This window comes from Triplophysa rosa, linkage group LG23 (genome assembly GCF_024868665.1).
Source record: "Triplophysa rosa linkage group LG23, Trosa_1v2, whole genome shotgun sequence".
NCBI lineage: Eukaryota > Metazoa > Chordata > Actinopteri > Cypriniformes > Nemacheilidae > Triplophysa > Triplophysa rosa.
In genome coordinates, this window is record NC_079912.1 from 14297845 (window position 1) to 14325103 (window position 27259).

At 37.9% G+C, this 27259-nt stretch overlaps 1 protein-coding gene across 6 annotated transcripts in view; it reads left to right on the forward strand.

Annotated features, from left to right (window-relative positions):
• The first annotated feature begins 737 nt into the window (after positions 1-737).
• Positions 738-27259, forward strand: part of LOC130546767 (RNA-binding Raly-like protein) — a 111572-nt gene continuing 85050 nt past the window's right edge. Inside the window, exons 1-2 of one of the 6 annotated variants that reach the window (XM_057322191.1) lie at positions 740-1073; positions 1609-1714. In XM_057322191.1, the coding sequence (XP_057178174.1) occupies positions 1609-1714 (106 nt within the window). In that variant the 5' untranslated portion in view covers positions 740-1073. Of the gene's footprint in view, positions 1715-27259 lie in introns of all 6 variants that reach the window. The other 5 variants (XM_057322192.1, XM_057322190.1, XM_057322193.1 and 2 more) reach the window with 5 other exon arrangements.

The following is a 27259-nucleotide window of genomic DNA, read 5'->3' on the forward strand; positions in this document are numbered from 1 at the left end:
GAATTATGACAAGATTTTTTAATTCACATTATTTGGAGATACAAGGTTTTAGAAGCACAGCAGCATAGGCCTATACAATTATATTTTTTTATAAATGCTTGACAGCATTTATTATAGTATTTTTATATAACTGTAAAGTGGACCTGTAAAGTAGGTCCTTAAATATTACTGGAGATCAAACTGAAAGATCCCACTAAAATGATCAGACAGACAATGTTTCCAAAATTGGCATAAAGTGCAAGTTGGCCACTTTGTTTTTTTAGGGTTATGTACACTAAAATTACGTTTATGTAGTTTAGCATTTTTATGCGCTGTTACGTCCGATTTATCTAGCGTGCTCATTTTTTGGGGTGACAATTACATGACGTAAAAACTCGACTATAAACATACAGGAAACTCGTCTCTAGCGCCACCAAAGGCCACAATATAAAGTGCAGATTATTAGATAAACAAATAAGATGCTTCGTATAAAATGTTTTATCGTTTTAACTATATGTGATAACGTTTAAATGATTGTTTTTGTGATAATGTGGCCACTTGATGTCTGTAAAATCTGATAAAACCCGTTTACATTCCATGGCTTGTACTTTCTCTTTCATACAGAAATGCTGAGGAAAAATCAATGAACAGATTAACACATTAAGAGCCCATTAAAACGCGAAAAACGTCCACAAGCATCTGACAAACGTCCATAAAACAACAAGAGAACGGACCTAAAAGTACAACCCACGACGTTATTCGCGTTAGCACTAGATAGTGCGCCCCTATACGACACACAAACTCATATATGAGGACGAACATTAACAAAGACGGCGTTCAAAGCTTCCAAATTCTCTTCAGATGCCACGTTGAGTCTGACATCATGGCAGCTCCGAATGCTTAAAAGAGACGGAGAAACACACAAGAGGAAAAACACTTCACAGTGTGCACTGATAAGGACTTACTGAGCTCCTCTTCTTCCCTGGTCAGGCAGCAGCAGTCACATGACAGCAGGCTGAGAGAAAGCGCTTCATTCGCCATAGCTGCGTTTTGTGCCATAACGCGTTTTTATCGCAACATTTTACTCCCACTCGGTGAGTACGTTTCCAGGCCTTTTTGTCACCCTTTTTGTCTTTTCAATTGCTCCTTTTTATTTTTTTGCGCTGGGGTTTGAACGGTGATATTGAGAAGTGTTTGTTTTTAGGCGTTTTTGCATCCGTGCATCAAGTTTTCGGTTTGCGGTGATTTCTATCGGGCAAATACGCGCTTGCATTGGTGTCACATCGCGCAACTGGTTTTTAAAAAAGCCATTTTTACGTATGTTCAATGATAGTGGGTTTTTACACCTTTTTCTTTTTGGTTTTCTTTTGCTGTAGATATGCTTTGCTTGTCTTTTGCGGTGTTTGTTCGTGAGAGTTTTGTGATTTTCAGCGAAGCATTTGCTTTTATTCTGGTGCGTCTTTTCTTAACCCAAAAGTCATTTTCAGACCTTTTAATGCCAAACTTTTCTTGATGCTTACCGATGGCGTTTGTATGTTTTTGGTTTTTCTTTCCTTTTTAAAATGCCTTTTACTTTTGCTGATGATTTTAAGGTGAAGTGATTTTTGGATGGTATCGTTTTTCACGTAGATGATGCAGATTGAGGTTTCGGTGAAGGGAATAATTGTTTCTTTGCGGGAAATATCAATGCGTCTTTTGCTTGCCACGAAGACGAACAGACGATCCTTCCTTGCAGGTATATAAGGACAAGAAGCGAAAATCCTACAGCACGTTTGTTTGTTTTTCAATAAAAGCAAGGCGATTGTGAAATGTTATTCTGTGAATGATGTGTTCTTTAGCTGTTGATCATCAAACACATCTGTTGTGCATAATCACATTGCAATGTAATGTGTAGCTTGTGTGGATTGTGTAAAACAAAACTTTATTGTTGTTTTTATAACAATATGCAGACGAAATGGATTTGTCAGTGACTGTATGGAGATATTTCAAAGATGCATTTGCAAATGAAGACTCCTTGGTTCAGATTTCACAGTATATCACTATATTTTGCTATAGATACATTCTTTAACAACTTTAGACTGAAATTATGAGTGTGGATTTGGAAGAAGCTTGAAATCCTTAAAGCTACACATATTGATCACATCATACCAGCAGGCATGGACACACACACATACGCACGCACGCACGCACGCACGCACGCACGCACGCACGCACGCACGCACGCACGCACGCACACACACACACACACATACACACACACACACACACACACACACACACACACAGGTAAATAAAACACTTTAAACCACCACCACCACAATCAATCTTTATGTTTGTGAATCCATGTAGATGTCTGACCATTGAGATGAAAACCTTGAATGATTGGCAGGTGAAATATTTTAGGATCTCTTGGCATTTCAGAACTGATGTGGGATGCTGTGTTTCAGCACCATGGACAGCGACCAACCACAAACCTATAGCTTTTCAACACTCTGCAAACACGGACAGCCAACATTTCCCACGGGAGTTATTATGTACAGCAGGGAACCTTATTGTAATGCACAAAGCCTTTTTTCAGCAATGTCTGCTTAACTTTTTTCTTGTACTTTGATTTCTTGTACTTCGCCTACTTCGAAAACTGTAAGCATTCTGTGTACACTTTCCCATAGTTTCCCAATCAATGACACAGCAGGATGCGTATGTGTGGGCAGACGAAACTACAACTATGTTGTCTGCGTTTTTCTTTTGAGTGTCATCTATGCAAGTGCCTAGAATATGTTTGGTTTCTGCCCACTGTGATCGTGAAGGTGCCGGGACTTCCATAGGAAGCTGTAGAGAGATGTACATGGCGTGTGTTGAAAGACGCCTTTGCTGCGTTGATAAATGTGTCTTTCTCTGTCATCTCTCCAGCTGGGTGTTATGATAGCCAGTGTTACTTCCTGTGGTGTCGTCTCAGCCCTCCAGGCAATTTTCCCCTGTTATCTGGGCGTCGCACATGAGAGCTATAAATGAGGGTTGAGAAATATGATAGCTCATGTGTGGAGATGGCTTCACGCTCATGAATAAAACATTGCACCACTAGTAAAGAATTGTTTACGCTGGACATGTGCCCGCCATTGAAGCTGGACTGTGTGTGTTTGTGTGCGTACCAATAGGCCGACTTACTTGCCTCGTTTTTGGGTCGTATCTTGTTAGTTGATTTGTGAGTCCTTTTGAAGTCTTTCTCTACTCTTGATCTGCTGAGAAAGATAATGCTGTGTTATTGATATCAGTTGTCCATTTGCAGACATTACAGCTAGCAGACGCTTTATAAACAGGAGAATTTTCCAGAATGTACTGCTTTCAGATTCTCACACCGCCAGAGCAACAAGACGTAAAGGATCAGAGTCAAAAAGGCCTTTGAACTGCTGTCTCTGATCTGTCACAGGGGATAAAATTATAGGGCCGGTTAGTAAAACAGGACACTTTGGAATGGAGCAAGGATTTTGTTTTCAGCAATTTCTGTTACAGTAAGAATTATTTTCTTTTAAAGTCATCCTGAACTGACAATTGTAATGTTGTGATTTATGAATAAAACAAAATATTCAGTTGGAAAGATTCAGAGCAGGACATGGTTCCTCCGTCAGGAATTGTTTGGATATTGAAATGAGCGTTTCATAACTAAACGGAGCCAGGACTGATTGTGAGTGAAGGAAATCATAGTTGACTCTCTTTCTGAAACCACTGGAACCCGTTTTTGGAACGGTAATGAAACTTGGGCTACTAGGAGGTGGTAACTTTGCCTTTGAGATTTTTGATGTAACACAATAGTATGGCTTGCTGTTATTGTATGTTACCTACAACCATAACCTTAAAAAAAACTAATAAGAGCAGGAATGTGTATTGAAGTAAATGGTGTTAACTTGAATGTTGATTTTCAAAATCATAAACATATCAAATTAAACATAGACATCTGTCTTTCTCAATATGAAAAATAAGCGTCTGATTTAACACGGATGTTTAAGCAACCAGATGTCTAAATTATATTCTAATAACCAAAAGTTGGTATTGTTTTCTGAGCCTCATATAGTCTAATCAATGAAAATTCACATCGAAGGACAGAAATGCTTGAGTTCAAAATGAGATTATTTCCTATCATGGTCAAATCTTAATGACAAGCTTAATTAGATAAAATCTCTCTCTCTCTCTCTCTCTCTCTCTCTCTCTCTCTCTGCAGCCCTCTTATATACCCCCGAAGAGAAACATCTCGCCCTTGGCATCGACCGTTCAGGTTTCATAGGCTCAGAGCAATGTCTCTTTTCTTTAAATTTGATAGACGCAAGAATTCGTCATTAAATTATCATATTTTCAACAATCAAACCCATTTCTGAAGAACAAGGGCAATCTGTCTGAGATTTTAAGTGCCAATTATGTTAAAGCGTTTAAATTGTAAGAGTCCTTAAGCACAACCTCTTATGTGACATGTGCTCCACTAACTTTCCCAATTAAATTGTTTGGTTAACCTTGAGTTTCATCCAGCCATTAGAGCGAGAGATTAGTGATGTAAAACTATGTACATCAAATCTGTTTAGAGTTTTAACCTACAGGGGGAGCTGTTCAAATCAAGGTTTAATCAGACATGGCCCTATTTACTTTCTTAAAGGAACAGTTCACCCAAATTCTGTCATCATTCACTCACCTTCGAGTTGTTCCAAATCTGTATCAATTTGTTTGTTTTGTTGAACACAGAGAAAGATTTCGAAGAATGTCACCAGTTTATGGCCACCATTGACTACCATGATGGAATTTGGATTTTTGGAAGAATTGTCCCTTTAAATTATTTTTGTTTATATTAAAGCTTTTCACACTTTGTGTCCACCAGCACCCTGAGCGCTGCCTAAGAAGCTACCGAGTTCATTCTACAGCAGAAAACAGAGTTATTTTACAGTGTGTTTAGCTTGACAGCAGGTTAATAGGCTGGACTGAGGTATGTGGCTCTGAGGGGCATCGGCGTAATAAGTATGTGGTCTGATCTGTGGTTTGATCGTGTCTCTGACTCATTGTTGAGGTCTCTGTTCCAATCAGCTTACACTGAAGTACGTAATACAACTTGCACAGTACATCTGCGTAATACATAAAGCACATTTCAAAGCCCTTTTTAGAAGTTTTTTCAGGACTTGTTTGATAGCGATCCGTCCCCCCTCTTGCCTACTTATGTGTGAGTGTACATCTCAAGTTTGCAGTTTTAAATTGGATTTAGCACTAATTGCCAGGGTTCTGTCTCATTTATTCTGCTCATTTGTGTCATTCAAAAGACTAATTAATATTGGTCAGACGGCACGGAAAGTCTCACTGGCTACCGTTTGTTTGATGTTTTCTTTGCTAATTTTCAGTTGTACTCTAACAAATAGTTCCAGTTGAGGTTGTTTCTCATTTTGTTCGAACTGAGAAACATTTTCAGGAGTTCCCACAAATACACACTCAAATTGAGGAAGAAGGTGGCAAATGAGAGAATAAAATCTACATTTCGAAGGTGGTCTTCCACATTTTTAGCTTCGAGATAACTTTGTTGAAATATCCAACCTGATCTCAAAGGAATTTTTATTGGTGTATGAATTTGTACAACGGGAATCGTACAAAACATACATTTATTAGAAAAAAGCAAATACTGAAGCTCCACCCCTAACCCCACCCCTACACTATTCGTGGCAACGCTATTGTAGAAAAAAATTAGAATAAAACCTCTTTCTCATATTTGTAATTAGTCTGTTGATTTTTACTAGTAATTTATTTATTATTCCTAAAACTTTTTTAAACCGATGGAACAAACATTTGATTGATTGCACTTTAAAAGAATATCCAGCTAATAGTCAATATGTGCACACATGTTTGCCGCTTTAAATACTACAAACGGAGCCTTGAGAACGTGTGTTTACATGTTGCATGTCGTAAGCCCTAACGTTTATTTCATACTGGGAAATATTTATACCTCCTTGTCTGTGGCAGATTAAATCATGATTCACTTCGTGGAATCAATTTCACAGTCTATTTCAGCAGCACCGCGTTCCGCATCCGACTGATGTCATTTTACCCCACTATTTGTCTCGCATGGGATGCTCAAGCTTTCCCGACGTATTTATCCCTCTCTGTTTATCATATCAGCCCACATAAAATCTTCATTAACGCAAATGATTGAAACCCTAGCGTTAACGTTAAAGCTACACCTTCCCCCCGCCGGCACACGTTCACTATGGTTTCCTAGGGATGTGTGTTATTTATTAAGGGGAGTTCAGCACCTTTCAGAACTCTATTAAGTGCGGTTCTGCGGCTGTCTCTCGGTTGTCAACATCATGGAGAGCGTTGTTCCATCAGAACAGCGGTACGAGAGCTGTTGACTTTTACATGGTTATACTGTGACAAAGTCGCTTTTTTCTACTGTCATGCTCTTGTGCTGATAAACAGTTCCTCTGTCTTTTACTGTTTTGTACGTTTTTAGATTTCCAAAGGTTTTTTTAGTAGTCAATTAGGGATGCACCGATGTATCGGCCACCAATATTAATCAGCCGATATTGGATTAATTTAACACCATCGGTATATCGGCATGAAAAAGGCAGATACCGATTGTTTATTAATGACCTGCATGGAGGTATAAATTGCATGTCTGAATAATCCAACGTTTTTCTCTGAGCAAAAAAATTAAATAGCAACAGCACAGACTTTATTTAAGTTTATTAAAGAAATGTTCAATGTTAAGTCAAATATGAGTTAATGTTGTTAATAAAATAAATATTTGATAGCAAAAATAACCTTTGAAGATTGTCATGTTGTCTTATTGTATTTTTATCTTAACTTGTGCCTCTCTTAAAATGTTAAATGGATCCAATTCATGTTCAGCAAAATTAATGTAATGCAGAAAAAACTAGCTAGTATTGTAAAGTACAATGCAATCGACCAATATCGGAATCGGAGGATAGTTGTTTGTTAAAATCGGTATCAGACAAAAAAATCGGTGCATCCCTAGTCAATGCTTGTGCAAAGGCTGATAATTTTATTTTTATACAATGCGTGCAGTGTTGGCAAGTAAGATGGACACAGTGTCTTGTTTTTTGTGCTGTTTATCGTATGCAGAATAAAAGTTTGTGTTTACATAATATAATGTTTGTCTTTGTACTGTGCATTTTTATTATTGTGCATAATAATTTTGTATTTATAAACACACACACATATATATATATATATATATATATAAATTTAATACAAAATATATATACTGTATACAGTGTATATATTAGGGGTGTAACGATACAACAATGCCACGGTTAATCCCACGGTTCAGACCACGGTTTTGGGACCACGGTTCAGTTCGGTTCGGTTCGATGTGAGGGCAGGGTTCATACCATGGCACAAGCAATGCTACAGAACACTAGAATCGTTTTAACTTAATAATAACAGCAACAACAACAATTTAACTTGTTTACTTGAACTTTATTGATTTTAGTTTTATATATATATTTAGAGCAGTAAGCCTCAGTAAACAAAAATGAAATAAATAACACTAATGTAAACTTAAACTTGTCAGAACAGGGCTCTAGACTAACACTTGAGAGAGGTGGCACTGGTGCTATACAAGTTATTCAGTTGGTGGCACCAGCCTTTAATTTAAGAGCACCAGAGTCGTGCGGTGAGATAAGCAAAAAGAATCACTAAAACTTAATTGAAATGTATTTAATACATTAATAAATCAATTAGATATTAATACAAATCATTGTTTATGATTAAATTATTTTATTGTATATGTAAACTCTCTTTCAACACTTTTCCATATTTAAAGCACATCTTTCTTAAAGCTCCTTTCTTCCTTTATTTGTTGTGAACAACTATTAGAGAACACAATTCCTTTAATATCAGTGAGTGTTTTTGAGCCCGTCATTTGTTGTTTGATGAACATTATAAACAGAGATCTTTATTATGCTGCTTCCCCTTTAAGAGCTCGCGCAATATACTGGAACAAACATGTGTTTTGTTTCCCAACTGTTTGGTCACGAAACTAAATACCTTTACAAGGTTTCTTTTTAATATGGGAATTTTGACGTTATTTTGTGTTTATATGTCCGTTTCAGAGTAAGAAGGCGTGAAAGAGAACTCCGTTTAGTATTTTGTACTCTGACTCTCTGGGCGCGCGCATATCTCAAACAACCCGCGCGACCTGAAGGCTTTTAGGGATTATTCTTCATGAAATCTGCATTGATACACGTTTGGCTTCTATCAATAGCGACTTACAAATAAATAGTATTTAGCGTGATGTATAACGTTTTGTATGATTTGCAGTATTGTTAGAGAGCTTTATACAATAGTTTAGTGCTTAAAGTTTAAACATGTTTCACTTGGACGCTTTTAAGGAGAATTAGTTACTGAATATGTATTTGTTGTTTCTGTCAATCTATGTGCATTCTGGCCATTAGCAATGCACTGTCATCACATTATTGAGCGTGATCAAAAATTGCTGCACTGCTGCTTAAGCTTACGATATATGCGCTAACCTGCGCAAGGAAAAGCGCGCTCGTCACGCGCAGCTTACGCATGGGGGCGGGAGTTCGCGGTACGCCATGGGAGTTCCGCGGTTCGTATGGGAGGTGTATCGCGGATCATTCGGTTCGGTTCGAATATCGTTACACCCCTATATATATATATGTATGTATGTAAATATTTCCTAAATACAAAGTTAATACAGTATGCACAGTACACAGACATATATTATGTAAACACAAACTTTTATTCTGGATGCAATTAATCGTGATTAATCATTTAACAGCCCTAGTTATTTAATTTACTCAAAACGTTGTTTAAAATGACTGTAAAGGCTGTTTGTATATTTCAAACTCTGTATCTTTATGTTCTATAGCTATCGACCAAATCGGATTCACAGACAGACAGGCAGCAAGAATCAGATTTTAGACTCAAATCTGTTTAGTTGTTTGTATAGTCTAGCCATAAAAAATACCTGCAATTTGATTTTCATATGCCGATTCGAGTCACATTCATACCGTATGTAGTTCAATTCTATTTTATCACGAACAGAATGGCACCATCCTAAAGATCAGATTTGAAAAACAAACCTGATTTATGTGCAGTGTGAAGAGTTTGCAGTCATGTAAGGGTATTGAACATGCCCCCCTTATTTACGTATAACTACAGCATCTCCTCCCAAACACTCCTCTGCCTCTTCAATCATTTCTCTGAGCATTTGGATTAGCATGAAACCACTGGAATAAATGCAGTTTACAGCCTTGCTTCACTATGAGCACCAAAAGTCGTGATCCTTTTTAAAGGCCCCGATAAATGCAGAGTATGAACATTATGTGGCAGTGAGTGTTTATCGCATCGGCGTGCCGCACACATGGCCAAACTAAATGAAACTGTGTTGGTCCAAACTGGTGAGCAGGTGGTTGTGGAGGTACAGATGCTGGTAGAGTGGGTAATACCAGATCCAAATGTCCGCTGAGATACAAACACACAACAACTGCTCCATCTGCGTCACATCAGCAACAGCTGGGCTGGACCGAGATCAGCTGGACATCACCTGGACCAACTGGAAGCGTATGCTCAGAGCGGAAATACTGATGGGGAAAACATGCATGCAAAGGTGACATTTCACTCAAAACAGAGTCAAAACGACCTCAATAAAATGCCTTTCTTATTTAGATATTTTTTCCATAGAGAAAATTTTATTAGAACCAGTTATCGCAAAATATGCTTTATGTTCTTGATAGGTTTTGTCATCATCATCTCTCACGTGGTCCATCTGATTGACTTTAAGACTACTTTAAGAATACTGTATGTCTCATGAACAAACTCACAGTTAGCTTTTGAGTTTACAAATCCAACCCAGATTGCTGCTGGACAAAATAGCTGAGTACAACCTAAAAATACTTGATATATCATTGCAGAATTGACTTTATATTGAATTTATGTTAAACAATTAGAGCATTCAGATTTATTGATTTTAAAAGCATTACACTGTAGATTAGGGATGTGACGATATTATCGATATCATGTTATCACAATAGCAAAATTGTCTCGATATTATAGTGGTCACAAGACTGTATGAAACGATAGGTCTTCCGGGCGTTACATAGAGAATGTTAGAAAAAATAACAGATATTACCTTTGTCAAGGTCCATCTGGTGCAGTTATTTTATTTTATAAAAGGGATTTTTAGGTAATTTGACCCATTTTATACTATAACGCATACCTCTAAACAACAGTTATGAGAGGATAAAGAAAAGAGGATGCTTATGGCACGTTTCCAAGTCATCATTTTAAACAAATACCGTACAGTGGACGATATACCGAAGTATTACCGTACAGTGAGATTGTGATGTTGTTACATCCCTACTATATCTTAATTCAAAGTATAAAAGCGTTTACATTCATTTAGATTCTTACTGTATGACTAAAACAAAGCTTAATATAAATGAAAATGTTGCTTTGTGTGGGTTTTTTGCCTAGCCTACAGGATTATTAAGCAATGTTATACAGTACTGTAAACAGACTCTCTCAGTTTTCTTTATACAAAAGCTAGACTCTCATTTAAAAATATGTAAAGTGAGCTCTTGAACCTCTATAATACTCGTTCGCTCTCACTGCAGTGGAAGAAACTCGCCTCGTGCCATTCACAGCGCTTGTCTTGGATCATACTTTGGAGCCTTGACACTTTATCTTTGGTGCTGTCAAATGTACAATCCACCTGGTGTGCACGACGTTTGCTGAGTGTGCGCTGCGCTCTCGATGTGGATTGTGTACAGACCTCTGGCATTTTGCATTTGAATTAATAGCACTTTATTCGTGTAGCTTTATTTACAATTTATTGGTCCATTGTCTGTTTGAATAACAGGGCACAACCTTACCTAGAAAGCTCCGGCCTGTCCAGACCTGTTGACCTCCATGACAGCACATGTAAAAGAAAACTGCTGTGGTTAGTCACGTAAGCTTGCTTTCTGGGACATGCCAGATGTAAGAAATGGTCTATTATAAAATTTCACGAGTTATGTCTTCTTTTTCTAGTCAAGATCAGTGCCAATAGACTGGATTTCTCCAAGGTCGATCTTCTCGCAGGTGACTGTCATTTCTCCAAGGGTTGCATCCACCGCCCTTAGACTTTAAGACACGGAGCCTAACACGCACCGCCACAGACAGTCTTTCTCCTGTCCTGCTTCTTCTACTCCAGCAGCCACAATGGAGACGATCAGTTTCTGATGGAGCGTGACCTCAATTTCCTCCTCCTTTCACACAAGGAATGAGCAGGATACACGCATGGAAAAATAGATTTGCATCTGTGTGGCTTTGAGGTGTTGGGAGAGTGAAAGCACCACTCGTGTGAGAATCGGGGTTTTGCGAGACGTCTCTGGGTTTGCTGGAGGAAGTGATGGTTTGAAGTGAAGCGTGAGGGTCCGGCTATTGTTGTGAGGTGCCTTCAACTTGAAATCTGAACGGTCTGGTCTTTTGTAAAAACAGATTACAGGTCAAACATTCACGTTGAACTATCCTGACAATGTAAAAAGAAGTACTCGACTAATATAAACCATGCACATCTAACTTGGCAAATTTTATGGACTGAAATAGATTGTGGTGATAAAATGAAGCATCTGGCAACGTTGCCGCGGTAACGTCAAATGTGATTTAAAATGAAAACGCGCTTCATTTATTTATTCATCCAAAAATAATCACCATTATTTCATACTTGGTTTACTTTTCGCCGTGCAGTTTATTTTATGTGTAACAAATAAAATAGAAATATCACGAGAGCCCAGTCATCTCGCACGCGTCTGCTAGTTTCACAGAAGCGATCTGAACGGTGTCTGAAACTGTGCTCAGATGTTCCAAAAACACTGCATCAAAGAGATTTCAGTATCAACTCAAAGATTGATCAAATTCCTAGAAGACCAGGTTTTCTGAGTTATGCCATCCACTTTCATTTCGAAGCTCTTACTGTGTGTCAATAATGGTCTCTTCCTACAGAGTTTGGGGGAAATTATCTAAGACAAAGTTGATACTCCGATGAAATATTGCTAACACAGTGCCATTATGCCTCCTGGGCCATGAAAGAGCAGCAATACAGCAATTACATTTCTCCCCGGGGGGCTATGAGAACCGTTTTTGAATTCAGTATTGGATCAGCTGAATCAATAGAACAGGCAGAAATCATTTACTGAATCTATAATAACTTCTTCATGCTCGGGAAGGGACCACGATTTTACACAATTCCTTTCTCTTAGTTTACATTTAAATAATTTGACATTAGATCATGTTGAACATGTCCATAAGAGAGATTTTTGAATGTTACATTCATGGACACAGGTTCACAAAGTTGATTACAATGCCGTCTTACAACGACAGAAAACTCTCTTTTTGTCTTTATTGAAAAGAAATACTTCAACTACAAGTACGTGATACTTCATTTTACGACTTATCTGCAATTCTTGCACTTCAGTCTTTGTAAATGAACACGTGAAAGTGCTAGTCATGGTGTGCCTATGAATATGTTCAAGGCATCAAATGAAAATTCTGTCATCATTTACTCACCCACGTGTCATTCCAAACATGTATGACTTTCTTTCTTCTGCAGAACACAAAAGAAGATATTTTGAAAAATGTTGGCAACCAAACAACACAAACCACCATTGACTTCCATTGCATAGACACAAAACCACTCATTTCTCAAAATATCTTCTTTTGTGCTTCACAGGTTTTGACATGGGGGGAGTAAATGATGACTGAATATTTGTTTTTGGGTCAACTGTCCCTTTAAGGGGACCATACGTACCTGAAACTAGAGGACCAGCCCTAGGAGAGAAATAGTTTAACAAACATATTAAATATTGTCTGATTGAAAAGGTTTTGAATGGCTAGATTTTGGGGATGGGGTTAAGAGACAGAAAATATAATTAGCTCAAAATTTAAACGATAGATGTCAATAAAACATTCCCACATGGACAAACAAAGGGAATATAGTGGCTAAAAAATCCCATTTATTTCGTCTGTAGAGAAATAAATGAATTTGTAAAACGCTCAAGACAGGCCTTACACGAGCATTTAGATTATGATGTATGCCTCTGTACAAACCACAAGTCGGCACGAATGGCCAAATTTGGTTTAAAGGCCAAATTCCCAGTGAAAAACAACAAATAGGTAAATGGTTCTATATTGCAGCCCTGTTTCTATTCTGATTATGACATTTTCAATTCTTCATGCATGTCATTCCATTAGAAATTCACCTTTCATTGCTTTTTCCGATTATCACATATTTTTAAGCCTCAGATATTCGTGATTCGCTAGATGGTTATGATTAGATTAATGATATTTTGAAATTCCTATGGAGAAATAAACTTTTAGTGTGTGAAGGAGAGAGGGAGAGCAGGACGGTGTTCATTTTCAAAATACACTCAGAACTGAGGGAGATCCAATGCAATTTTTATGCATGTCAGATTCAATGCACGTTTTGTGTGCGATAGTATGCGTGCACGCACGTGCACATTTCACACAAAAGATAACACGCCCAGGCACGACAGAACCGGCAATAGCATTTCAGATCATTTATTTGAGCGTCTGAATCGAAATGGCATTGATCTGATAAGAAGCGCAGTTTTACTAACCTTCCGGCTGTCCTTTTCTCTCCGTAAATGGCACCGGCGTGTACGCGCGGTTTGTTCTGTATATCAGCATTCGTCTCTGTCTTTCTGATGACAGTGGAGTCTCTCATCTCTGTCCTGCTTATTGATTCTTCCCTTCCCATGTTGACGTCGATGTGGTGAAATGACGATGTTCTGTGAAAGTTTCCGTGCTTGATCTCATCTCCCTTTGTCTCATGTTTGGTTCTTTCTCTCTAATGAATATTTTCCAGTTGTAAAGTGCAACAGCCACCAAATAACTGGGTTTGTATCTGTTTATGAGATTATTTGCACGGTCCGATTATGTATCTCGTCTCTTTGAACCAAAAACGAATCATTAAAGCTAAAGTGATTATAGTTTGATGGGAGACATCATTAGTTTTGAAATGTCGCTGCACGTTCGTAAGTGTGCTCGCTGGCCTGTGTTTATAAGCCGTGTTCATTCACTATCTTTCGTATAATGTGAAGACTTGAGTCTTAGACTGAGTCGGGACCAAAACAACCAAGTGAAAGTGCAAGTAGCATCTGATATTTCTTTACTTGGCAAGTGTCTTAAGGTTTTTTGACAAAGCAGTTTTGAGAGCCAATTGTGTTCGGTGTGCATCAGACAATCTGATGTTAAACACAATTGGGCTGTTGTCTGTTGTCAGGTGTGTCTTGTTTGGTCTATGAGATGCTAGCATACACAAGCTGGTGTTTATGTTGGTTTATGTAAATGTTTTTTGCACTAATATGAATACAGGCACTTCAGGCGCTGGCAGATTTTTATGTTAAACACAGCAGTCTAGCAGTTGGGTTGAAACGTTTCATTGAACGACTACATGATTCCTGTCACTTGTTTGGGAACTCTATCGGTTATTTACACAGCCATTATTTCAGGTTTTCAAAGAACGTACCTAGGGTCCTATTTTTTCACAGTTCTGTAAATTCTTGCTGGGCTGGGCTTTGCCTTCAACATGAAATAAAAATCGACCAGTCTGTACAGTATTTACACACTTGTTTGGCTTTATGTGTAAAACTGCGTAGATTTACGTTTTGTTTACGTCCAAGTTTATTTTAGTTAACTAAAAAGAAAAGTTTGAAAACATTCCTGTTCATTGAAATCAAATCAAATATTGACCTAAAAATTATTGGAAAAACTTAACTCAAGGAAAAATTGAAATGTTGCCTCGAAAATAAACTGAAGCAAGTTTAAAGCAGTAAAATTATAATAATAAACAAAAACTAAAATAAAAATGTATTAATCTTATATGGCAACATTAAAAATAAACCAATAAATTATAAAATGATTAAAGCATATACCACAATTGCTAAAACTTTAACTAAAATTAACACAAAAACTTAACATCTAAAAATAAAAGCTAATTTAAAATATTAATAAAAATACAATCAAAATCTATAATAACTCTTTACTAGTCATCAGATGCACACGCCTGGTCCATAGTTAAGTCTGGCTAGTGGCTAGTAAATATTTATATCTTAATCAATTAATATTAATTTTTTTCATATTTTATTGTATAATAATTTCATTAAACAAACAATTTGGCGATGTTACTTTATAAGTTTAGCCAAGTAACGGTTCTTCTTCTAGTAACCCAAAATAATACTGGCTAGACACACTTTGAACTTGTTATCAGAAATAATCTACAGAGACTTTATTTGCGGATGTGTACTGGAAGTTTAGTTTGGGCCACAAAGCCTGCATGCGCAGTAATGTTTGTTTATGTTGTTGCTGTTGAAACACTGTATAAATTATGTAATGTTTATATATCAGGCCCTAGGTGTGAAGGTGCACTATACTGTTAGCAGGTCTATGAAGTTTGTATTCATAAACATCAAAAGGTAATAAAGTTAACCAAAAGCCAAATAGCTATTTGAAGGAATAGTTCACATGAAATGCAATTCTGTCATGATTTATTCACCCTCATATTGTTCAAAACCTGTACGTCACTCTTTCTTCTGTGGAACACAAAAGAAGATATTTGGAGAAATGTCACAGTGGTTTTGTGTTCATGCAATGGAAGTCAATGGGGGCTAATGTTGTTTGGTGACCTTCAAAATATCTTTTGCGTTCTACAGAAGAAAGAAAGTCAAACAGGTTTGGAATGACACGAGGGCGAGTACGTAATGAAAGAATTTTCATTTTTGGGTGAACTATCACTTTTAAGCATTGCTGTAGACAGTTGCAGGTAATGTCGCTTTCTACAGTTATAAATCAGCCGATGCTTAAAAACAGTAATGTAATACTGTTAATGTTCCAAAAGGTGGAAACAATAATAATGATATCTTTCATAGATAAACGTTCACATTACTAAAGTAAAACAGCTTTTAAACGCTTTAAAGGATGGAATGGTACTTTTCTACTGTTCTTCACTGAAGTCTAGTTTGCCATGCATTTCACTAAGGTGTATGCCGTTTAGTAATAATTGGTATTTGTTTGAATTACTGTATTTTCATTGTTTTTACCCCTTCAGTTCAGTTGATGTTAGTTAAATATAACTCTCTCTCTCTCTCTCTCTCTCTCTCACACACACACACACACACACACACACACACACACACACACACACACACACACACACACACACACACACACCGTGTACTCTCGCTCTCCTCTGAGGTTTCTGGAAGTTCATTATTCTCCACAGCATCCTTGTTCACGGTGTGTTTCAGCAGATCTTCAACATCAACCATAGGTTACCGGTTCTGCCAGTATCTGATACAAGCAGTATCTTTCATCCCGGGATCAAACCAAGCACACTCATTACGAAAGAGATAAAGCTAATTACTGTCAATACTCTGAAGTATTTATGGAAATCAGACGCTGCAATTAGGCAGCGGTACACAAACGGACGGAATCAGAGACTTAGTTAGGAAAGTCAATCCACATTCAAACAATCTGTCAGAAAACCTATTTCAATCTCTGATTAGTGCCAAAGCGATGCTGGCACATGCGTGATTTATTTGCATCAATCCATCCACAAGAACACACATAAATAATGTATGATGCTCTTGTCATTAGCAATAGGCACTTCTTTCAGAGAAAAAAGCTTTGTTTTCAGTGAGCTGAACGTAAAGCATGAAGTCAATGCCAATTTGTTTTTAATTCTTTTTATTTTCCGCTAGGTTAAAATCATCTGTGGTCTGATTGTTAAGAAAGTAAGAGCACGCTTCTTCTCAAGATCTTACGAACAATTGATTCAAATCCCATCCTACATTATATGTATCAATGATTTAAGAATAAGTGACAACACAATCTCATGGCAATTCATAACTATTTCACGAAGTGCCTAGTTCGTGTGAAATCTTGTGCGTACGATTTCTAATGATCTGTTTTTCTGCCAGTGATGGTTAGGTTTTAGGGGCGGGATTAGGGGAGGGGCTTCATTATAACTTTTCTAAAAATGTATGTTTTTATATAATTCACTTCATATATGACTAAATATACTAAATATTAACCTCATACAACAGTTATTGTATTGTATTTGAGTTATTTAAACGCTATAAATTTGCTTTTGGGCTATTTATGGTCAGAATAATAAGCAGCATTTTTCAGCAAACACCTCATAAATACAAAACACACAGACGTTATATCAGACACACACAAAACGGACAGCTATGCGTGCTAAAGATGCCCCATAGGCCGATCACAAGGGACCAATCAGATTGTTTCCTGACTGTGTAAGCAGGAAATGCACTGTTCCCACATTTTTTTCATCTCTTTCATGCCATCTGTCCAGTTTCTACTCAGCTGAAGTGCTAAGACCTGCATTGGACCAAATCCAAGCGCTCATTTTATGGATATTATTCACACACATGCACTTGTCGCCAATGGAGATTTTTTTTCATCCTGGACACCATTACATTTCTTTAATACTGCCGTCACCTTTAATGTTCTGAACGTCAGCGTATCTGAGCTTGTTTGCGCGTGTTCGTCCCTCAGAATTAATTTATGTGTTTTCATTTCTGCGTCCAGCGTATCGCTCGTTGATTTGATGAAGATTAAATTGAGTGTGTGCGATTATATTGAATGCCTTAAGCAAACTAATGTGTGAATTGATTTGCTGGGGAAAATTGTTCTCGCCGGCTGCTGGCAAAAGCTTCAGCCTTCATTTCCAGCTTGATTCTGAGAAGACAGGAAAGCTCTTACTGCAAGAGTATCGTGTTTTTGTACGACGTGTACCAGGTGTAATGACACTTTCAGATCTGTTCCCCTAAATCTATTTTCTTTCTTTCTTTCTTTCTTTCTTTCTTTCTTTCTTTCTTTCTTTCTTTCTTTCTTTCTCTTGCTTGCATGCTTGCTTTTTCTTTCTTTCTTTCTTTCTTTCTTTCTTTCTTTCTTTCTTTCTTTCTTTCTTTCTTTCTTTCTTTCTTTCTTTCTTTCTTTCTTTCTTTCTTTCTTTCTTTCTTTCTTTCTTTCTTTCAGGTAAATTCCTCACCCCTTTTATCATTGTGCTGCATTAGAGCCTAAAGCACTGGCCCTTCTATTTGAGAGCAGAATAATTCAATCAGATTGGCTGAGATCTCATTTCAGCTGTTTGCAGGTCGCTAAGCACAGGCTTTGCCTCTGTCAGAATCCCACACAATGCCCCGGGACTGCTGATTGACAGCTCTCGGGTTCTTTCAGGTTGAGTTCATCATTACATTCCATTTTTGCCCGAAAGTTTTTCCGTCGCACCTCTGTGATTTCCACATTACCCCGTTACCGCCTCTGTGTTTGTGCGAGTTCATCCATGACATCACGTATGTGAGAGCTGTGATGCTTTCGCGGGATACTCATTGCTGAGAAGGTCCAAATGGGGCAACCTGGGGTTAAGTGACAAACACAGAGGCGGAGCAAGATGAGATTATTTCACAGACATTCATAAATCAAAGCAGAACAAAAAAAAAACACTGCAGTTGATATTTAGTTTTCTTGCTACAGTGTGTGCCACAAACATTTGATTACACAACATCAAGGTAATATAATGTAAAAAAAAAACGTAGTGTTTCTGAAATGTTTCGCGTAACGTGGTCAAAATGATCCCCGTTCACTTAAATCCTAAAAAATGACAAAAACAATTTCTGCATTATGCATGCCAGGGCAGTAGTTGGCGATGTCACTGTATAAAGCAACATGTAATATGCTGTCCGTCATAGTCTTCGTAGGTCCGATTTGGTGGCCCAGCCAAACCAAACAGTTATTGAAGTGCACAGGACAGATTCGATGTGGTAGGTTGAACAGGTTGAACCCTGTGGTAGGTTGAACTTCCTCAATTGACGGAGAAAGTACAACCTCTGCTGGGCCTTTTAGTCTATATGGGACTCCCACTTCAGGTCCGGAGAGATAGTGGAAGTTTGTCAGAATGGTCTGTAGAGGTGCATTCATTTGTGTAGTGTGAGAAGAGCAGTGGGGAGAGAACACATCCTTGTGGAGCGCCGGTGCTGATTGTACATGTGCTAGATGTAAATTTTCCCAACCTCACTAGCTGTTGCCTGTCTGACAGGAAGTTATCCACTGACAGGTGGAGGTGGGTAAGCTTAGGCAGAAGGAGATCCGGATGATGGTGTTGAAGGCCGAACTGAAGTCTACTAACAGGATCCTTGCGTAGGTCCCTGGTCTGTCCAGGTGTTGATGTAATGCAGTCCCATATTTTGGTGAGTTATTAAAAATGTAACTGCTTGTGTAAACTAGGCTCATATTATCAAAATATTGATAAATTAACTCGCAGAAATGTTAGAGGTATCTTAAAATATTGTATCGCTGGCAGAGCAAACCAATACCGTACCGTGATGAACCGTCCGATTTACATTTACATTTCCCACTTTAATGGAGATCCACAGAGGTGATAGTATAGGACAGGGGTCGGCAAACCGTGGCTCTCGAGCCGCATGTGGCTCTTCTGGCCCCCAGCTGTGGCTCATTGTAGTCTTTTACCCTGGCTGGGTAAATGTATTAGCTTTTTCAGATATTTCATTTGAATAGACGAAATAAGTGCATGCAATGTACATATGAGCGCGACCGGAGATCACAGAAAAACACATACAGAGAGTAGCGGTTTTATTTCTGCTTTGACAGATGTGAGACAGCGCCGAAATGGAATGGTGAGAAAACATTCTGCTTGGTACGTTTTTCATCTTTAAACCAAACTTTAGGTCTTTAGCCGGCATAGATTAAATCCTGTCTGGCTAACGAGCTTCTCATCATGTTTACGCATGATGTCCGTATGCGGAGAGTAGGCGGTCTCTTGTGACTGTTCATCAAATGCCACAAAAACAAAACAAAACTAAAGCAGATTGTGCAACACCGCGACGCTACTCTCCTATTGCCAGGCAACATTCCCACTTCTTGCCAGGGACAAAAATGTATAAATTGCTAACATCTAAATACAATAAAAATCGCACTATATTGACACCTAGTGGTGCAACTGGGAAACTACTACATTACATGCATAACAACCTGTGTTATAGTAATTTAAAGGGTACATATATTTTGCAGCTCCAGACACATTTTATATGGTGGGAGAGGGCCCAAAATGGCTCTTTTGGTTGCAAAGATGTCAGACCCCTGGTATAGGATGATGTACTAGTGTCCCCTGTAGTGGTTGATGTGAAATATTGCCAACAAACCTCATGCATAAGAAATGCACTGTATAATGACCATGACTGTATGTGTGAAAGAGTTAGAAGCAAATATTGTAAAAATACGTCCCCCAGAGATCACATTTGGCTACTCCTGTAAGCAATATGAGCAGGCCCTGTTTGCTGCTAGAGGTTATAACCTGAAAGCACAACTCATGTATTATTGGAACAGTGTACGTACTAAAGGCAAAGGCAGCACAAATAACAGCAGGTCTGAAGTGCTCCGAGATGGATGGAATTAAAAATTGAGGGAAATCTGCCTCCCAGAGAGTGCAACGCACACTTTGGTCCATTTGAATGCTTCTGAATAGCACAAACAGCTCGTGACTGGCACGTATCTCGACGTGCGTTTACTGATGTCTGAGTCTTCTCAGAAATAAACATCCTGTGTTGGGTTTTGATCTCAGGATCGCTCTCTCTCCCCAGCTGAGAGCGCCTTTTCTGTCCTTTAGTATATGCTTCATGTTTTTGAGAGCACAAATCCAGACAATTCACATGGTTTGAGGTTTGTAATATTCACATTTGTACACGTACATGAGTCACAGTAGGAGCCTGGTTTATTTTAGGGGTTAATGCACAGCACGTTCTTCACAAATCCCCTGCTCAGTCTCACATTTTTTGCAGATCATTTGATCAGAAACGCTTACAAAACTGAAACAAAACTGAAACAATTACACTTGTGTTAATGGTAAAGAGTTATCACTTACTTAAATTTACTGTATACATTTGTTTTTGCTATCAGAAATGTTATACTTAATAAGAGTGTAACGATACGCTCAGCTCACGATTCAATAGGATACACGATACTGGGTAACACTTTACAGTATGGACCCATTATGAAGCATTTATAACTGTGTTCATTAATGATTAATAAGTAACTTACAAATGCATTATAAAGAAGTTATAACAGCATGAATAAAAAGGGGATTCTAATGAAATACCTGCCAAATAGTGAGCAGGTATAAGATAAACAACATAACACCCCACCGTGTCCAGTCTGACAGCCTATATTGCAAACAACATCAAGATAATAATGAATCTGCTTTCGAGTCAAATAAATAATGAATAAATACATTTATTAAGCATTTATAACATGTGAGTTAAAAATGGCTCACTATTTGACAGGTATTTCGTTAGAATCCCTCTTTTTATTCATGCTGTTATAACTGCTTCATAATGCATTTGTAAATGACTTATTTATCATTAATGTACACATTTATAAATGCTTAATAAAGGGTACCTTAATGTAAAGTGTTACCCGATACTGGGTTTATGATTACGATTGCATCACGATATTTGTAAAAACAAAAATATGGAACTGAAACTCAAATACAGATTTCATAACGTTAACAATTTTAGTAACATTTGTTTTGTTAAAGAATTGACAATATTCAATGTTTAATTCAACCATGTAAACTAATAAAAACTGAGTAGATCTGTAAATAAAACTGAATTGTAACAAAATATAAACAATACATTTCATTAAAAAGAATATTGCCATAGCTCTACAACATTCTTAATGTTTTTGTATTGCCTTCATGAAGCATTTATAAATGTGTTCATTAATGATTAATAAGTAATTTAAAATGCATTATAAAGCAGTTATAACTGCATGAATAAAAAGGGGGATTATAACGAAATACCTGCCAAATAGTTATCAAGTATAATATCAAAGATATATCAAAGTATGTGATACTTTGATATATTGTTACACCCCTGAAACTTATAATAATAAAAACGGCCTTTTTATTATTATTGGCAATGCATTTAACGGCATTAAATATTATATTGTAGTATTTATTTTTTATAATATAATTATATGATTATATTATATGATTATAAGTTATCAGCAATTGCGTATTTTCAACATACTATACAATCATATTAATAAATTCAACAATGCAAAAAGTCTTTTTTTAACAGGCATTACAAACAAGGGCTCGGAGGTGGACAGGCCTCTGATCGTGGCATTGTGCTCGAGTCTGAATTTCTGTGTGGTCACGTCTCTCTCTATCCCGTCTGTTTGTCCGCAGAAGGCGATTCAGATAAGGATCGGTCTGAGCGTTGATAAGCTGAATGCACGCCGCACAAGAAACACTTCCAGCCGGGAAATGAATGGCGGCTCCAAAAGAGACTGTGTTTTTTCAAGCTGTATTTGTTGACGGAAATGCCGAGATTCGTGAGCGGCTTCTGTTTCGTCTGTCAGTCACCAGTGACCGTGAAGATGATTTCTCAAGCTGGCCAATTTACAGGTTCAGCTGATACAGAAAAAGAGACCGCAATTAAAACCAAGCAGGTTTTTACATGCACGCAAGCATTATAGGCGTTACTGATGCAAAGAGGGGTTAATTATGATACTCATTTTTGAACACATCGAAGGCAGCATTGTGCGCATCATTCGTGGAGAAAGCAATCCCACAATGCACTGTGGCAAGCTCAGTGATACAGCGCCATAAACGAGATGCTTCATGACGTACAATTATAAATGATTAACGATTATAAACATACATATTGAATTAAACCTAAAATGTATTGACAGTTTCAGGATGCTTCCTTAGAAGGCAGCTGACTATATACTGTAGGTAGCTCACTAGCTTTTAAAACAAAACCTGCCTTGCTTTGTTTCCTATATTATCTCCCGGGCAAGAGTGCAAGCCCTTCAATGCCAACGGCTTTTTATCTTCTGGCACTTATTTCTCTTTCCCCCCTGCGCTGTCCTCCTTATTTCTTTTTGTTTTTCCATGAGGCTCAGCAGCTGCCGGTGCAGATGGGCCGACTGGAGCACACCTCATTGTAATAACACTATCTATTTCCACATAAACAGCCTAACAAATGTCAGCAGCTTGGCTAACCATGTGAGCGCAGCAACCTTTCCAGTGGTCGGATGTGATGGTGTGTGTGTTTGTGTGTGTGCGCGCGTTTGTGGGGGTGGTATGGGAGATTGACAGTCTAACAGATGTTCCTCATTGGCTCTCTGACCGACGGAGATGCGGGGGAGGAAGTGATGGGAGAGAGACACGCGGGTCACGGACGTGAGGATGGTTGGGTGCGTTTGCCATGTGGTTCTGTCCCCCTCGAGCATGCGTTATGGTTTATTGCACATATGTCTCCATTTGATAGTCATATGTTTCGCCCACTGCATTTACATGCACAGATTTCTATCCATCCGAATCATTTCCACTCGATGAATCTACGGTAACCAGAACGCTGCAATCTGACCCAATTACTGCTTTAAAAAAAACAGGACATTTTAAACAGCAATAAAACAATGCAATTCTTAAAATTAAGCTTGATGCCTACCGGTCCTCCAATAGCTTAACTAGACATATCTGGAAGACATGTGGCAAAAATCAGTATAGGTATATATTTAAATCATGTTTTTAATAGTACCTCTAAATGTGGATTTACCATTTTTTCTTTGCATGGAGAATTCTGGGTAAATTCTTTCATTTTGCAGACTAACCTTATACAGTAAGTGACCTCTTAATTCACATTTAACTCTGTTTACCTTGAAATTTGGTCCAGAAACACTTTTGTATTGAAAAAAAGCAATGCTTATTCTAGTATCTCCCTCTCATTCCTGTCTCTTTCTAATTTAAGCCTATTCAGTTTAATCTCTCTCGTGTCAGGAGTCCATTCTGCTTTCCTGCTGTTGACATGGCAGATGTGATGCAGCAGGACCCAGTGAATTGTGGGAAAGGTGACCTCTGGCAAATGTCTTTTGTGAACCCACCTTCCTCTGAATCAAAAACACCTAGTGCCACAGGAAAAAACAGAGCTCTGTATTGTGTTTGTGTAGATATTCAGAAGAAATGCTAAGAAAGACGTACATGCTATTAATATTCGGACATAAAACATTACCAGTGATTATTATTATGGGTAGTTGATAAATTAACCGTACATGTGTCCTATGGTGTGACATAGCAAAAATTATGCTTTTATATACTATAAATATGAATTTTAATAATATCAATTATTAACAGTTTGATTTCTAAATTGAACATATTAATGTGTGTGGATCGCATTTTACCTCCAGTTTTAAAGAATAACATAAGAAATTATATTTTCTCTCAAGAAAACAGCCTATTTTTTGGCCCATTAAGATTTTTATATTGACATTATTTTCAGTAATGAGTTTTACTATTAGAATTTAACAGAACAAATGTTTACTTATCATGGAATAATGACACAATGCCTAAAAACCTTAATGGTCCTAAAATGGGCTTTGATTTCTTCATGCAAAATATATATATATATATATATATATATATATTTACGCTCATTTTTGTAGGTAAATGTAGTCTTAAGGCTAAAATAAAAGACTTTTGCTCAGATTTTGCCCAGATTTTCAGTCTGAACTTGTTGCAGAAAGTCTGTGCCAGTCTGCAGATTTGATCAGTTAGTGTGTTTCTATCTGAACCTTTCAAAAAGTCTGCAAGTTTATGAAGTCTAGTTTAAAAAAAATCTGTTCAGATTTTAAAAGTCTTGTAGTGTATTCCAGCCATTAGTCTCAGCCTCAGAAGTCATGCCCACGGACCGTTGGCTAAACGTCTGATTCGTAAGGCACACTTTTCTGGAAACACTTCAGCACGTTCGAAGTCGTCATCTGATTGATTGAATTTTACAGGATTTCCGGGAGACGTGCGTGTCGAGTTCTTTAACAGTTCGCCTGGAAACAATACGAAGCCGTCTGACCTAAGAAGTAAGCTGTCGTGTTGACAACGCAAGAATTCATCTCGATCGACTAAATGCTATATTCTTAAAAGTATGCAAGGTTCACGGCATAAACGTGTAATCATTATGTTGGTGTTAACTTTTGACACGTTCGTGAATGTACACCAATCTGTTACTGCCGGGACATTTCCATGCCTTTAAACAGGACGTGGCAGAAAACAAAACATGATTGGTTGCTTTACCTGTCAGTCATATAGCCTCTTGGGCGGGCCTTGGCCAAAGAAAGCGGCCAAAGCTCCCATACCTTTAGTATGAGACTAATATAGTCTCAGCCTGTGGTGACGCCCTTCAATAACCGTCTGATGCATACTGCACTAAAACCTCTCAGACTGTGAAAACAAAACAAACTGTGATCGGTTGCTTTACGTGTCAGTCATTCGACTCTTCATGACCAGGCTATGCAAGACTTGTTAAATGTAACACGGACTTGATTTAGCTAAACTCACATGTGTGTTTGAAATTTGTATCTACAGTATGTGGGTGTTTTCCTCTGGTGATATCATTTGGTTAAACGGAGTAAAAGCTCATCGAAGAATCTGAAGGAACGCAGTGCATTTTCTGACCGAGAACTGGAAAAATGACACGGAGCCTATCTCCAGCAGTCAGGCTTGATTTTCCTCATTGTTTCCTCCGTCCTGCAGGATTTAATGAGCTCTGAGTCCCACGCCTTCTCATCAGCAGACCACCATCAGTAATGGCCAGTTAAATGTCTAGACTGAAGATGATGGACAGAGCCGAGGTGTCGTTCGCAGATCTGTCTGCTCTTTGTATCTGACCATCGGCACCGAGACCCACCGTTGAATGTAAAACAGGGTGAAGATATTTTGGAAAAGGAAATGTAAATGAATCTGTGAGCGTGCGGTCACGAATAGCCAGACTTCTGATTATTGATGACTGACATAAAAAGTGAGCAACCACAGTTTGTTTTAGACAGACGTTTCGTTTTACCAATCTAGTGTAACACAACTTTTCAGACTTTCCAGCCAATCAGATTGCAGCTTGATCATTTAAGAAAACACTCTCTATTTTTGTGTGCGGTACACATGGTCTCAACGGCCATCTGGGGCCAAAACTAATCAGCACATTGTGCATCCACGTGTGCGTATGTTATGTGTGTTTGTGTGTCCATACAATGTTGTCGCAGGCGTTTGGGTTTACAGTGACAGATTAATTAAAAAGAAGAGCCCGAACATGATGGGCCCTGCGATTCCTGTCAGATTCACCAGCATCACTGAATGTGTTTTGGGTCCGGCGTGGTTTCACTAACATGAACGCGCTCATGTGATTAAGCTCAACTTGAGCAGAAAGAACATTTCGGAGCGAAAACCCCTCCTGTCAGAACGGACTTAACGTTTGAGATCGTCTGACAGCCTTGCCCGGCTTCAGGAGGAGATTTACCCGTGAAGATTTGTCCTCAGTTTGGTGCGTCTCAAATTCTGATCTTTTCTCAGAGATCACCGGCAGTCTCTGAGAGGTGAAACTAACTAAAAGTTACTAGCTTAGGAGACACTCACTGAAAAATCTAGTTAAGTCTGTTCTGACAAGTGACTTTGCAAGCTACATTTATTATAAAGTGAGAACGTGCTGGATTGTTGTATTGTCATCACATCGTATTGCATGCGACGATTTAAAGTCGGTAGTCATGTAGAGTCTCTCGAAAGGAAGTCTGATTTATTTGACTGTATTTATCTTTTTTGTTTGACTCATTTATATACATAATTGATTTTTATATATTTTGTGGATTTAGAGTAAACTTATCTCATTTTCACCCTTTTATCAACCCATAAGATCAAATCATGGATGAGATCTGTTTAATATTTCAATTATTTCTCCAGATTAAATGAAGAGCAAATGGAAACTTTGCTCAAGTCTCCTGCATCTCAGATATTTCTCCTGAGAAAAAATACAGAAATCTTACAAATGTCTCTGTCATTAGAGTTTCAGAAGAGATGTCAACAATGTCACAAACTGAGCTCAGATTTGTCAAGTCTGCAATCAAAAGTCAATATTATTGAATATATGTGACCCTGCACAACAATTTTTTTTTTTTTTACATCATCACAACACAATATTTGGCCAAGATACAACTATTTAAAACTCTTGAATGTGAGGGTGCAAAAATATTGAGAAAATAACCTTTAAAGTTGCCCAAATGAAGTCCTTAGCATAGCTTATTACTCACAAGAATGAAGTTTTGATATAGTTACGCTAGGAAATTTACAAAATATCTTCATGGAACCTGATGTTTACTTAATGTCCTACTGATTTTCGGCATAAAA